Source organism: Danio aesculapii, chromosome 11 (assembly GCF_903798145.1).
Source record: "Danio aesculapii chromosome 11, fDanAes4.1, whole genome shotgun sequence".
NCBI lineage: Eukaryota > Metazoa > Chordata > Actinopteri > Cypriniformes > Danionidae > Danio > Danio aesculapii.
The window spans coordinates 10169473-10186292 of NC_079445.1; the positions used below are offsets into that span (position 1 = coordinate 10169473).

The 16820-nt window shown below is 34.5% G+C and overlaps 1 protein-coding gene across 1 annotated transcript in view; it reads left to right on the forward strand.

Moving 5' to 3' along the window:
* Positions 1–5874: 5874 nt before the first annotated feature.
* Positions 5875–16820, forward strand: part of pde4cb (phosphodiesterase 4C, cAMP-specific b) — a 183912-nt gene continuing 172966 nt past the window's right edge. The window contains exon 1 of the mRNA XM_056468024.1: positions 5875–6496. Coding sequence (XP_056323999.1) covers positions 6291–6496 — 206 coding nt within the window. The 5' untranslated portion in view covers positions 5875–6290. The remainder of the gene's footprint in view (positions 6497–16820) is intronic.

Genomic DNA, 16820 nt, shown 5'->3' on the forward strand with positions numbered 1-16820 from the left:
GTATTAGCCATACTAAAATATCTTAAAGTACATTTTAGAAACATGCTAGCAACATGCTAAAACAATGTTAGCCATACTTAAATATCTTAAAGTACATTCTGAAAGATTCTAGAAACATGCTATCAACATACTAACTTATGATAGCAACATTAAAAAATGCTACAAACATTCCAGCAGTTTATGTAAGTTGGAGGAAAATATGGTATGTGTTTATTTCTTAATGCCTATATTCCATAATACATGAGATTAGTGACTGATTACCAAAAGGTTTAGAATCTTAGGAATTAATTGGACTATGGTTTATAGCTTACACAAATAACTGAATATGTTAGTCTTGCACTAATTCGTTTTAGAAACGTGTTGTCAAAATGCTGATTCATGCAAACAACATGTAATTTCATGGTAAAATGTAGTAAAGTTGTAGTAAACATATTAAAAATGTTAAATTGCTAAAAAAATGCTACATTGCCACATGGTAGAATGGTGTGCAATACATCTGTGCTAGCATGTTAACAACATGTTATTTCATGCTAACAGTGGGTTCACAGATGTTAGCCATACTAAAATATCTTAAAGTACATTTTAGAAACATGCTAGCAACATGCTAAAAAGTGTTAGCTATGCTTAAATATCTTAAATACCTTACATATCCTAAAGTACATTCTGTAACACTCTAGAAACATGATAGCAACATGCTAAAACATGATAGTCATACTTAAATATCTTAAAATACATTTTAAAAACATTCTAGCAACATGCTAAAACATGTTAGCCATACTTAAATATCTTAAATATCTTAAAGAACATTTTAAAAATTATAGAAACATGCTAGCAACATGCTAAAACATGTTAGCCATATTAATTCATAGTAACACTGTATTCACATGAGTTATCCATACTTGAATATCGAAAAGTAACTTTTTAGAAACTTGCTAGCAACATGCTAAAACATGCTATCCATACTTAAATATCTTAAATATCTTAAAGTACATTCTGAAACATCCTAGAAACATGCTAGCAACCTTCTAAAACATGTTAGCCATCTTAATTCATACTACCACTGCGTTCACATGTGTTAGCCATACTTAAATATCTTAAAGTAATTTTTTAGAAACATGTTAGCAACATGCTAAATCTTTTTAGCCATGTTAATCCATACTAACAATGCGTTTACATGTGTAAGCCATACTTAAATATCTTAAAGTACATTTAGAGACATACTAGAAACATGTTAGCAACATGCTAAAACATGTTAGCCATGTTAATTCATACTAAAACTGCATTCACAGCTGTTAGCCATACTTAAATATCTTAAATATCTTAAAGTACATTTTGAAACATTCCTGAAATATTTTACCAACATGCTAAAACTTTTTAGCCATGTTTATTCATACTAACAATGTGTTCATCTAACAATCTGTTAGCCAACCTTAAATATCTTAAAGTACATTTTAGAAACATGCTAGCAACATGCTAAAATATGTTAGTCATACTTAAATATCTTAAAATACATTCGAAACATTCTGGAAACAGGCTAGCAACATGCTAAAACATGTTAGACATATTAATTCATACTAACACAGCGTTCACTTCTGTTAGCCATACTTAAATATCTTAAGGTCCATTTTAAAAACATGCTATTAACATGCTAAAACATGTTAGCCATACTTAAATATCTTAATTACCTTAAAGTACATTTTGGAACATTCTAAAAACATGCTAACAACGTGCTAAAACATGTTAACAATGGTAATTCATACTAACACTGTTCACATCTGTTAGCCATACTTAAATATCTTAAAGTACATTTTAGAAAACATGCTAGCAAAATGGTTAAACATGTTAGACATACTTAAATATCTTAAAGTACATTCTGAAACATTCTAGAAACATGCTATCAACATGCTAAAACATGTTAGCCATGATTTAAAATGTGCTACAAACATGCTAACAACATGCTAATTTATGATAGCAACATGATAAGATTGCTAGAAACATGCCAGTTTATGTTAGCTGGTGAAAAAATATGGTTTGTGTTTATTTCTTAATGTCCATAATACATAATAAATATACGTAATAAACATGAGAAACTCAGTTTGCTTAATTGACATGTTGCTTTTTATTTTCACAGAGACAAAGGGACTCCAGCCCACTGGAGCTTCAGTCCAAAACCAGCAGTGCCATTCGGCGCAGGTTTTCCGGGCCTCTCCTACTTCCCCCTTTGGCCCGCAGACACTCTGCCCTGGATGGCAAGAAGTTAAAGGACCTAGAAGCTCTTTACAAATCAGCCCTGGCCCGAGCGGATACACAAAAAGAAACAGAGTGAGTCATCCTGCACACCATAACATTCTCTAGAATTGATTTAGACGCCTGATAAAAGTGCACAAAGTCCCCCTGTCTGATGTAGTCTTCAATAGACTGCTTCTGATTGAAGCGCCCATGCTCAGATTGTTCCTATTTGGAGAGGTTTCCAAAATGGGCACTGCATGTGTTACTGACACTCTTGGCAAAATGTGACCCAGTTCAATCAGCAACCCAGCAACCACATAAAGTGCGTTTTCGTTAAATGTCTTCAAAAAAGGACAGATCATCAGGTCATAAAGATGAATACCTGGATGAATTGTTGTTGTTTTTCAGATTGAGAGTGTTACTTTAAATACTTTCTTCTTCATGTAATGAATTTTAATCACTTGACAGTTAAAATGACCTGGCAAAGCTTTTGAAAGAAAGGTCACAGAGATTTTAGCAGAGGGTGGGAACAACTCCCGGGTGCTTCTGTGGTGTTTACTTCTCTGGTAAAAGGGCACAATGACTCGGAATGAGATCATATAAATGCAGAGGCAGCAATTTAAACCATTTCAGCCTGCCATTATGAATACACCAACATGTTATATTTAACTTTTCTCCTCAGCCTAATAACAAAAGAGGTGACTTTTTAAAGAAATGTTTTCTGATTTTATTTACTTATATATTTTATTTATTTATTTACAGATTGTAGATATATCGGTTTCTGCAGTAAATAAATGTCAGATCAGTTTATAAGGTGGCCAAGCTTGTTTTTGGAACATAGCAGCTGGATTGTTACTGGAAAGTGTTCTACCAGCTCTAACCAGATTGATCATGGTCTATCAGGTTGATCGCAGCTGGTACGGCCAGCTGGTAGTCCATTTTCTAAATCAGATTGAAGCAGCTAATGACCAGAAATGACCAGCATGGTCCGGCTAAAAGCCATGTATAAACACCTATAGGCTACCATGCAGTAAATGAGACCCCGATAAGTAAATACAATCATAATATTTGTATACTTACAGCTAATGGCTACCCCAGTTTTGTTTGGTCTCTATTTGTGTTATTAATAGAGTGTCTCATGTTTAATCACTTACTTGAATCTGCATTATTAAATATAAATCTTCAGTACATTTTAATTTAATCTTACGTCAGTACATTGAAGTGGAAACATGTCCAATGGCAATTAATTGAACAATAATTTATAGCTTACACAAGCCACTGAATAAGTTAGCCTTACACTAGCTATGTTAGAAACATGTAGTCAAAATGCAAACAGTGTGTAATTTCAGGGTAAAATGTAGTCATGTTTGAATTTGTTCATGTTACAAACATACTGAAAATACTAAATTGATAAGTATAAATACTTAAGTATCTTAAGGTACATCCGGGGACACACTAGAAACATGTTAGCCATGTTAATTCATACAAACGCTGCTTTCACATGTGTTAGCCATACTTAAATATCTTAAAGTACATTTTAGAAACATGTTAACAACATGCTAAAACATGCTAGCCATTCTTAACTATCCTAAAGTACATTCTGAAACATTCTGGAAATATCCTAGCAACATGCTAAAACGTGTTTATGTTTTAAAATGTGCTGCAAACATGCTAATTCATGATAGCAACATAATAATGCTAGCAATATGTCAGGATTGTTGTTGTTTTTTTGTTGTTGTTGTTATTTGTGTTAGCTGGGTAACACTTTACAATAAGGGTAGATGATTATTAATATACTAATATCTGAATTTTGCCAGTACTGGGTTTCGGCTGGACGGGCATCTGCTGGGTAAAACATATGCTGGAATAGTTAGCGGTTCATTACGCTGTTGCATTCCCTAATAAATAAAGGACTAAGCCAAAGGAAAATGAATGAATGAATGAATGAATGAATATCTGAATGAATAGTTAGTTTAGCATGGACTAATGGTACAATGAATAAATGGAATCAGAAATAAAGACTAACATTAGCTATGCCTGGAATCATGATGATTCATGTGTTAATTGCAGCCACCTTAACTGCATGTTAGCACATGTTCATTATTTTACATGTTAATTAACAACAAATGATCATCTTCATTAAGTGGACTCTTTAGGAAGAATGAAGAATTACAAACGTTGCTTAAAACTAAATTATCTTAATCTGCATTCATCTTTTTTGGCGTTTTCATTTTTGAGTATGTTTTCCACATTTTTAGCACATAATAATGTTGTTTTAATATATATATATATATTCTTTCTTATTTGTATGCACAGCTATTGATTGATTTTTATTGGATGTTTTAAACAATTTACTTAATTTACAATTAAGATGTCTATGTATTTGATCCAGAAAGGAGAAAATTTAACAGAATCAAGATTTTACCATTGTGTCTCTTTTTTCTTTTCTTGCTTAGGTGAAGATTGTTGATTGATTTTAAGTTTTACAAAAGTACATGCTGTTTAGACATTGTTGAGAATATTTGTTTTATTTAAGGTGTTTTCATTCATTCATTTTCCTTTGGCTTAGTTGCTTATTTGTCAGGGGTCACCACAGCGGAATGAACCACCAACTTTTCTAGCATATGTTTTACACAGCGGATGCCCTTCTAGCTGCAACCCAGTACTGGGAAATTTAAGGTTTTTTGTGTTTTGTTAGTGACAATGAACTTTTTTTAAATGAAATACATATTTTTTTTATTGAATACTTAAGTGGAGTTTTGTTTAACCCATAATAAAGTTCTTTCTTTCTTTTCACTGCACTACGCATAAACAAAACACAAGACAAGGCTTTCTACCCAGCATAACGTTTGTCTCAACAAATTAGTAGCAGTACTTACACTGTTAGTGTAATAAAACAACAAAAGTAATAATAATAGGCTAATAAAATAAGAATACCAATGATTATTGTTGCATAATTTGATAATGTTTATAATATATAATTGATTTATTTAGGCCTTATAATGTTTTACCAGTGCTTTCTGCACCTTTCTCTTTTCATCAGTCCACATACTCAGGGTACATTAAAATAATGATCCATAAGTTAATGTTAGTTAATGTATTTGCTCACATGAACAAACAATTCTTAATACATTTCGTCGCCTTGGAATTATTAAGGTTCTATCTGCGTTCTGAATGATTTTGAGATATTGAGCTTCAAAGTTTTTGCATTCCATAGCAAACAATATGTGTGTAACATTTGTTTTTTAAATAAAAAAGTTTTAAAAGGTCAACAAAAAAAAACATTCAATAATGTAAACAAGTTGTCATTTAATAAGAATATGTCAATAACTCAATTTTGACAAAAATGTCAGATAGAACCTTATAATACCAAGGTGACGATTTATTACATCTTTAAGTTAAATAACGTTAGTTCATGTTAACACAGTGCATTAACTAATGTTAACAAGTACAACTTTTTAACACAATTTTAATAATGCATAAATGCTGAACTATGATTGATTGCAAGATTATTCATACCTAATGTTAGTAAATACTTATGGTCTTATGGTAAATAACTTATGGACCATTATTCTACGGAGTAAACACACAGTTTGGGAGTGTGTGTGCGCGCGCGCGTGTGTGTGTGTGTGTGTGTGAAGCACCTGGTGATGTAATGCACGCTGGGCGTCACTATATTGCATTGCTCTGCTTTTATCTCCGCCTCAGCGCGCGCTCCCTCTCACTCACTCCATCCGGACACACGCTACATATGTGCCGCGACGCAGGACATTTCGCCTTTTGTGCTGTGCTGAGAGACGACCATATGTCTCAGACGGTGTTTGAATTTACTCCTTTTCTATTGGCACCGCCTTTATTGTCGCTGAACGATGCGGAGAGTGACTGAGTGAGTGTAACTTCTGCAAACACTGTTCAGCGCGCTTAATTATTTACCGTATAAATACTTGCGCGTCTCACTCGAGGGTGTCTTGGCTTCAGCACTGGCTGCTTGGACAGCTCTTCTGACTCTGAGGAATTAAACTTCGATTATTACATCTTAAACCAGCTGAACTTCTGCAGTGATGGAGTGCTCGGCGCTGAGCAGGGAAGGTGCTGGTCTGGCTAAACCGCCGAAGCATCTTTGGAGACAGCCGCGAACCCACATCCGAATCAAGCAGCGGTACCACTCCGACACCGAACGTTACCTGTGCTGTAACAAAGCGACGGAGAAGAACCGTCCAGGTCTGAAAAAGCCACGAATGTCCTGGCCGTCTTCTTTTCATAAACGGTAAATCATACTTTTAAATGGCTGATGCTTTTTGAAGCTAAAGAACTTCCACGTGGGAAATAACAACTTCCCTATACAGTACACTGTGAAAAATAAAGGTTCCACACAATCGATTTGTGTTTACACGATATGAAGAGACTAAGTTAATTTATTCGTTTTTATAAATTTAAGTTGATTTAATATAAAGCAATTAAGTTGTCCCAAAAAAACCTCAATAATTGTGTTGTTTCAGCTCATTTTAAATAGGTAGTTTGAACAAACAGCAACTGACATTTTCTGAGTGTTCACTGAAAAAAAAAGATGTCTGCAAAATTGTTGCAAACAATATGTGTTGAATTTGAACAAATTAATTTTAGTATTGTTCAACTTAATTTGTTTGTTTAAATTCAACACAAACAAATTTTTACAACCAATTAATCTTTTTTTAGGGTTGCTGTTCCATTTACAAAACAATGATCCATTGTGAATATATCATTCCTTTTTTTTTTTTTTTTAGAATAAATTAGTCTTTTAATTCAATATTTTTTTAGTTATTAGATTCTTTTAGTTAAATTGTGTATTTAAACTACATATTTAAATTGAGCTGAAACAACACAATTCCCGAGGAGGCTGCAGGGGGAAACTTAATTGTTTTGTGTTCAATTCACTCAAATTTGTAAAACTAATAAGTTAACTCAGTTCCTTTATGTTGTCCAAACACAAATCAGTTGTGTGGAAACCTGCATTTTTACAGTGTATTCTGCCTGATACTGATCTATTTTTTACCTTTCTCTATGTGTGTGAGAATGTGTCAGGGTGTGTCTAATGAACTTTTTCCTTGGAAAATTGAAATTCCAGTGTCATGTTTGGACAGGAAGCAGATTAAATTAACTAATTTACTCATTTAGAGAAAAAAAAGAATTTATATTACTTTATATTTAAAAAAAAAATCTCTTCCTTCTCCTCTTCCATCCTTCTTTTAATAATAATAATAATAATAATAATAATAATAATAATAATAATAATAATAATAATGATATCATCCATTCATTAATTTTCCTTCAGCTTAGTCCCTTTGTTCATCAGGGGTCGCCACAGCGGAATGAACCGACAACTATTCCAGCATATGTTTTACAGAGCCGATGCCATTCCAGCCACAACCCAGTATTGGGAAACACCCATGTACTCTCATTCACACACACACACTCATACACTACGGCCAATTTAGTTTATTCAATTCACCTATAGCGCATGTCTTTGGACTGTGGAGGAAACCAAAGCACACGGAGGAAACCTTCTTGCTGTGAGGAGACAGTACTAACCACTAAGCCACCTTGCTGCCCATAATAATAATAATAATAATCAAAATTTATTCTGGCAGAAGTCAGTATTTAGTGTGACCTCCCTTGGCATTACTAGCAGACTAATGCTTTTTTTATAGAGAGATAGTTCTGAAGTAAACAATGCTTTGTTCTTCGCTTACTAAATTGGTCGCATTGTATGTGTGTGTGTGTGTAAATAATACCTGTCAACATTGGGATGTGAAAATATGGGATAACTTTAAAAATGCACAGATCTATGAAAGCATTTGATTGCTTTTCTAAATTTTTATGCTCATTTAAGACAAAATTAGTTGTGTTTAAAAAAAAAACACCAAGATCGACAAGTTTAGATGTTATTATTATTATTTTTATTATTATTATTATTATGTGTATATGTCTTAAACACACACCCAAATCCCAGTGTCCACTTTCGCTCCACTTCAGATTGCGTGTACAGAATACGTTTGGGAAACAGCATCTATGTATCAATATGGAGCGCGTCTGACAGTGTCGCGCCGCTACATGAACTGTTTTGAGGATTGCATAAGAGGTACAAAGGCGCCTGTAATGAAAAGGAAGGGAACCCCACCAATTTTATTATTTATTTCAAAGTGTTTTCATGGCTACATAAAACGATAGCACAGAACAAATTCACATTTAAGAGTAAAGGGCTCCCCCTAGTGGTTCGGCGGTATGGTTTGAGTAAAGGGAGGTTCGGCTCTTTAATGTTTATAGCCACCCTTTATAGAAAGATTAAAAATACGAGAGAAATACAGGAAAATAGCTTAACGGGATGATAGCAGGATACAATTGTAAAATACGAGAGAACCCTGGCAAAAACGGTAGGGCTGACAGGTATGATGTAAATGAAGGTGTTTGAGGTTTTTTTCCCAGGAGTGCGGGGTTTCCAGAATTAGTGTACTCTCAATTCTGGCTTGCGGCTGGAAGGGGGTCCGCTTCATAAAACAATTTCTAGAGTAATTGGTGGTTCATTTCACTGTGGCGAACCCTACTAACTCAGGGACTAAGCCAAAGTGTTTATCCCTCTTAAATGGATACTTTCTATAGGATGCTATACAACAAGATGTGTATACTGTACATTAGATTAGTCGGTACCAAAGCCAAATCTGGAACTAGTTTAACACAATAACCTAAAATCATGGTGCTAAACCCCAATGAATTTGTTAGGGAAAAATATTAAATAAAATGCTAATAAAAACTCACTCTCAATTCAATTCATTTCAATTTGAATGAGCATTATTAGCATGCATGTTCTCCCCATGTTCATGTGGGTTTCCACTGGGTGCTCCGGTTTCCCCACAGTCCACAAACATGCGCTATAGGTGAATTGAATAAACTAAATTGGCCGTAGTGTATGTGTGTGAATGAGTGTGTGAATGGATGTTTCTGGAATTTTTGCAGCTTGAAGGGCATCCGCTGTGTAAAACATATGTTGGATGAGTTGGTGGTTCATTTCGCTGTGGCGACCCCTGATGAATAAAGGGACTAAGCCGAATGAAAATGAATGAATGAATATGATTATTAATAAATAAAATTAAAGATATATTAACAGTGATTTTAATTTAATAATAAAATATACAACTGCACATTCATTTAGATGGTTTGTTATAATGTTTCTGATTGGTTTTGTCCACTTTTGACAGGCTTATACATATTCTGCTGCTGTAATATTAGATTTATATTTTCTCCCAGGATATACTTCATTTTTCTGTATTTGTTAGAAATATCAATTTTGGTGTAATTATCTGGAAATTGGAGAAGTAGGTGAGAAGTATGTGTGGTAATGTTCACAGTGTGGCAGGAAATGTTCTTGGTTTCCTATGATCTCTGAGAGCACAGTGTGCACAGTCTCTCTCTCTCTCTCTCTCTCTCTCTCTCTCTCTCTCTCTCTCTCTCTCTCTCTCTCTCTCTCTCTCTCTCTCTCTCTCTCTCTCTCTCTCTCTCTCTCTCTCTCTCTCTCAATTTCTGCCTTATTTTAGCCTCTTTAACACTGCAGGTATTTAGTCAGTCCTCAGTTGTGAATGTAGTTGAGTTTTCAGTGATTTGATGGCATATTCTCAGTAAGGGATGTACACTAGTTGTGTTTCTGTGTCTGTATGATGTGTTTGGGCCTGATTGTGTTGTGCTGGTTGAGTTTGAGCAGTAGTTGTGACATTGTGCTCCTATGTATCTGCTGTTTCTGACAGCGCAGCATTTCAGCCTGATATGAGCTCACATCACTGCATTTCAGATGCTTATAAACTTTTTTTTTTTTTTTTTGGATGCTGATCAGTACAGGGTATTGACCAAATTAAGATTTACACTGAAAAAATATTACTTTGAACCAGGACTGCGCAATATTATAAATAAAAAAAAATAAATAAATAAAATAAAAATCACAATATCATGTTTCAAAAGTGTCAAAGAAACTCTTAAACTTGATAAATAAAAAGTTACAAAGTGTCTGCAATGGTAAAGTGTAAACACTGAACAATCAATGCAAACTTTAAGATGTCAATAATAACGATACAGTAAACCTCAATCTCTGTAAACAAAACACATTATCAAAATCAAATCTGAGCTTTCAAGTAAAGGAACTAACCATCATTATTTAAATACATACTGCGACATTAAAAAATTGTGAAGTTGGTGACTATATACCCCTATGCTAAAAATTTTTCAGATGGGGTGCTAGTGGCTGGGATGCACAAGAAAGAAAACAAAAAAGCCACTCTGGCGACATCCTGACATCCTTTTTTATTTACAATCACCTCACTGCTGCTACACGGCACCAGAGGTGGGAAGAGTATCCAAAATCTATACTCAAGTAAAAGTACAAGTACTTGCGGATATGATTACTCAAGTAAAAGTAACAATATTAAAGTTACTCGAGTAAGAGTAAAAAAGTAATTACTCAAGTAAATAGTTATTAGCTGCTTTTCATTTTATATATATATATATATATATATATATATATATATATATATATATATATATATATATATATATATATATATATATATATACACACACAATTGAAGTCAAAATTATTTGCCCTTCTGTGAATTTCTTTTTCAAATATTTCACAAATGATGTTTAACAGAGCAAGGATTTTTTCACAGTATTTCCTTTCATATTTTTTCTTCTGGAGAAAGTCTTACTTGTTTTATATAGGCTAAAATAAATTCTAATGTTTTAAAACCATGTTAATGTCAATATTATTAGCCCCCTTAAGCAATATATATTTTTTTGACTGTCTACAGAACAAACCATTGTTTTTTGGCATTCATTTTATGTTAAAAATAATGTTTAAATGTTATATTTTTAACAGTTAACAATGTGAATGACTTATATGTGCAGGGCTATTCAGTTATTCCATTAAACAGCAGTTTCTTTAGTTATCCTATAGTTACCAATAATAAGGTTCAAATTGGGATAATTTTGAGACTACCACTGTGTTTTTTCATGTTGGAGCTGGAATTCTTGTAGATGTTGCAATCTCAGTTTGATATACAGCGTGCATCGCATTATCAAACTATTCTTGTTGACATCTAGAGTAAAACTCTCGCAACTGTTTAGTCTCCACTGACCTGGTCCGATAAACTCACTGCACAGACAGCCTGACCGTCCTTCTCGAAACCGCAGATGGCCAAGGCATAACTCGCACGTCTTCCCCCCACCATTCCAACATAAGCGCACACTCTAACCGAAAGCTGGAGACGCGTCTCTATAGCAACGTCTCGCGACACAACCTTTCCAATACGGCGCCTCGCAATATTTGCAAAGTAATATGAATCATCTTTATTATAATTTGACAGTAACGGAGGAACGCCGCCAAATGTAGCGAAGTAAGAGTAATGATTTCTCTCTAATAATTTACTTAAGAGAGTAAAAGTACACATCTTTAAATGTACTCAAAAAGTACACGTTACCGAACAATTTTACTCAAGTAAATGTAACAAAGTAAATTTAATTCGTGACTACCCACATCTGTACGCAGTCATTTTAGCAATGTCTTGTTATTCTGAGCTGAAGCGCTGCTCTGGCATCTCTCGTAACTAGGAGATCATTAACTGTTTTCTCAAAGGATGATGAATGGACAAACCATTGCTGCGGCTCAAATTTATGGAGAAAAGTAAAAAGCACTGCAGTGTTTGGGTGTTCTGTGTTTGTTTATGGTAATCAGTCTACCATTATTTCTGAAATGTGTATATTCAGTACTAAGTGTGAAGCAGATTGGTTAGTTCTACTTATATGAGTCGCGGTGTGCTTGCGGTATTCAGAAAAGTTGTGATGTTTTCAACTAGGTGTACCTGGAAAATGTGTGCGCCGCTTGCACAACATGTGTGCATCGAGTAAGTCGCACATCCATTGGAAATGACAACTTAAGCTTATTGACGTTGCTTCCAAGGCACGCTGTCAGGAACCACATTTTAATAAAACTATAGCCTTCAGACTAAAACTACATACCGACTCTTTTTTTTAATCGTCATTCACAATGGTGTACGGTCAATAAATAACAATCGCCCAGCCCTACTTTGAACCAACTTTTAAAAATGACAATAATTTGTTACAGCATTTTTTCCCCTTAAAATATAATTGAGCTTTGGTTCAAACTTGGGCAACGCGGTGATGCAGTGAGTAGCGATGTCGCCTCACAGCACGAAGGTCGCTGGTTCGAGCCTCGGCTGGGTCAGTGGGCGTTTCTGTGTGGAGTTTGCATGTTTTCTCGGTGTTCATGTGGGTTTCCTCCAGGTGCTCTGGTTTCCCCTATAAGTCCAAAGACATGCACTATAGATGAATTGGGCTGGCTAAATTGTCCGTAGTGGATGTGTGTGGATGATTCCCAGTGATGGGTTGCAGCTGGAAGGGCATCCGCTGTGTATAACATGTGCTGGATAAATTGGCAGTTCATTCCACTGTGGCGACCCCAGATTAATGAAGAGATTAAGCCAAAAGAAAATGAATGAATGAATGAATAAGTAAAGACGGGTCCAATGGACAACCCTGCATGACTCCACATTTCCAAGAGAAATATTCAGCTTGTTTGTCTTGTATTTTTACAGCACACTAGTTGTTTTTTTATGTTGCTATTTAAATCAAATGTTTTCCCTCCAATCCCATTTTCTAGACATTTGAGGAAGAGTCCGATATATCAGGTTGAATCAAAAGCCTTCACAAAGTGTATAGTTTTTATGCTGGTATACATGCTTATCAAATGGAGTAAATGTAAATGTGATTCAATGTTCTGTGTTTAGGCAGGAAACCAATCTGATTTTCTGCAGGATTTTGAGAAAGTTCTGCAGTCTAACATTAATAATGGAACAGAATATTTTCCCCTGATTGCTGTTAACACATATGCCTGTGGTTGTTTGGATCGAATTTGTCCTTCTTGTCTAAAGATGGGAGATTCCAGGTGTCTGGAAAATAACCTGCATTCAAAACAATATTGAATAATTTGGCTATTAGGGTCTTCAATTTGTGACTGGTGTATTTTATTACTTCATTTAACACCCCATCAATGCCACATGCCTTGTTGGTCTCTGTGTATTTCATTGAAACGGTTTCATACAGTTGTTTCAATGCTTTTACACTCTCTGTCAAACCAATTTTCATTGGTGTTTTTTGTTGCTTTTTTGATGATTTAATCAAACCACACATGGATGCTGATTGATGAAAAATATAAAGACATGTTAGTGCCAGATGTAGGCCTACTTTATTTTGTGAATATGCTTTGATAGGGCTGGTAATAAACTGCCATATTTTCTTTTTCTGCAATATAGATGCGATATTGGGATGGCACAGTGGCTCAGTGGTTAGCATTGTTGCCTCGCAGCAAGAAGGTCACTGGTTTGAGTCCCAGCTGGGCCAATTGGCATTTCTGTGTGGAGTTTGCATGTTCTCCCCGTGTTCATGTGGGTTTCCTCCAGGTGCTTTGGTTTCCCCCACAGTCCAAAGACATGCAGTATAGGTGAATTGAATAAACTCAATTGGCCGTAGTGTATGTGTGTGAATTAGAGTGTATGCGTGTTTTCCAGTAATGGGTTGCGGCTGGAAGGGCATCCATCGCGTAAAACACTGGAATAGTTGGCGGTTCATTCTGCTGTGGTGACCTGAAAATAAATGAATATTGCAATATGACTTCACCAGATGACTCTATTTAGGACTTGAATTTTGTATTGATTGAAATCATTTGTAAGGGAGTGCATTTGCATAAAATATACAAAATAAAATAAGTTAAAGCACAGATGAAAACAACAGAACAAACATAACAAATTACAAACTACATTTTATGGTTTTCATTTTGAGTTTACAGTGTTGAAGCATAGAAAATCAATAAACACATGTAAAAAACACTGCATTACAGTATTAAATAATAATAATTATTTACTTATATATTTATAAGATTACAGTCTTACAGTATTAAATAATTAAAGACTATTTATCTGTTAAAGTGGTAAACTTAGAATAAAAGCAGTTTAAAAAAAAAAACATTTTAAGGTCAATATTATTAGCCCCTTTAAGCTATATTTTTTCAATAATCTACAGAACAAACCATAGTTAAACAATAACTTGCCTAATTACCCTAACCTGCCTAGTTAACCTAATTAACCTAGTTAAGCCTTTAAATGTCACTTTAAGCTGTATAGAAGTGTCTTGAAAATATATATAGTAAAATATTATTTACTGTCATCATGGCTAAGATAAAATTAATTAGTTATTTGAAATGAATTAGTAAAACTATTTAGAAATCTGTTGAAAATATCTTCTCTCCGTTAAATAGAAATTATGGGAAAAAATAAACCGGGGCTAATAATTTAACTATATGTATGTATGTATATATATATATATATATATATATATATATATATATATATATATATATATAGTTTGGATATATACAATATATTTTTATTTATATATTGTGAATAAATGTTCTTGTTGTAATTTAATAAATAATGTATTTTCTTTGGGCTACTTAAATTTAGATTCGGGCTACCAAAGATTGAAGAGTGCCTGCCTGAAGGACTACCAGGAACTTTTGGAAGCCCTGGGTTATTGTGGATTTATACATTGCAATATCAATGCTGAAATTATATATTGTGCAGCCCTATGGTTTGATTGTGATGTCCAATAATAAGTTGATATGATGGCTTTCTATTGCTCTTTTGGAAACATTCTTTGTCCATCTATACTGCTGTAGTGTTTGTAATTGAGAAATCTCTTTTTCTTTGTGTGTGTGTGTGTGTGCGTGTGCGTGTGTCTCTGTGTGTCTGTGTCTGCAATTATTACAAATTTTATTATTATTATTATTATTACTATTATTATTATATCTCTACCATGTATTCCGAAATTACCACTATAATATTCAGGTTTCACTCCAAACATTGTTCAGGTTGAGACGTAACTTTATCATTTTGTAAACAATAATTTTAATGCCTTAAGACATTTGCACAAATAAATAGAAATGTCATGTTCTCATTTTGTATCTTTGTGTATGAAGGGTCAGTTTGTAATTAATGAACATTTTCATGGAGAGGAACAGTAGAAATCGGTGTGAATGATTGTGTAGGAGAGTGTTGGTTTCTCTACTGAAATGAACTTTAAAATAAAACTAAAAAAAAAAAAAAAATCACTGGAATACAAACAAGCCCTGGTCTCCTTCAGAAAAAGAAATGAAACCAGCAGGATTCCTTCAATCACATCTCAGACACTTTTCTGCTCATTATTTATAAAAAACAACGGTTTTATTTAAGCCCCTTTTGATTAAGTAACACTTTCACCAGTCAGTCACCCACACATCGCTTTCTTAAAACGAAAGTACAAGTTATGTGCAACGTGGCCATGAGAAGTTGCATTAAAAATAGCTTAGCGTATGGCCTGCGAAACGTTGATTGTTTGGCATTGAGTTTTGAATAGCACTGAATCACAGAGAGTCAGAAGTAGGTGTACTAAAGTGACTCATAGCTCTGTTTATACTCGTTGAAGCTTTTACTTTTTCAGATATTAATACTATCAGGGATTTGGGGACGTTCATTTCCTCCACATTACACATTCTGGAATATAAAGATCTGCTTTGGCATCCTGATTCTTCCTGTCCAATATCAGTCTCTTGTGCTTGTGGTAATTCTTTTACAGAGGTGTTTAGATTAATAACTCATTATGGTGATTTGGATAGCTCCCTGGGCACTAAAAAGCAATATTTAGAAGAGGTCATCTGTAAATAATGCTGACTTCCACAAAAAAATCTTTACGTTCTCCCAACGCAAATCGATTAAGCTAACTTACTGTAATTGTTTTTACTAATTTAAGTGGATCGAGCCCGGGCTCCAGGGGCGTAGATTTAGGGTGGACGGAGGGGACATGTCCCCACCAATATCCACCGACCATTGAAATGTCCCCACCAATTATTTAATCCGCTCAAAAAAAAAAACTGTGCTGTCATTGTTAATTTAGACATGCAGAAAGGGTTAAATGACGTTGTGTCCTCGAGTCCTCCCGCCCCCAAAACACATATGGACATTTTGATTGGCTGTGGTTTTCCCTGCTGCCATGTGAGGGGGTGTGGCTGCATTTAGACACAAGCAGCGCCAAATGCAATAGATTGTTTTTTTTCCGTGCAAGAATAAGGTGTGTTGGGTGACACACACAAGCAATGATGGTGGCAGCAGAAAAAGGTAGTCATTAGGTTTTTTCAACTAAAAGTGTAAGTCACATAAACACAAGTTCGCTACTAAAGGAGTCCATCGTAATAATGCCAGTAATGCTCGTGTTTTTTCCCCCCTTTAACGAACAATCTATCGTTAAAGCAGACTGACATAGTGAATAATGTAAATAATATGGCCTGAAAACTAACTGCAGTATAAACAGCTAAATGTAAAAGTATATGATCCCTCCCAGTTCTTTAATCTCTCAGAAAAAGCATGTCCAATTTCGGTTGAAACAGTTTGTCAGAAAAAAATACAGCCTGTGTATAGGCATAATACTGATATATGAGACATGCTTCATTTCACTATGGCTAA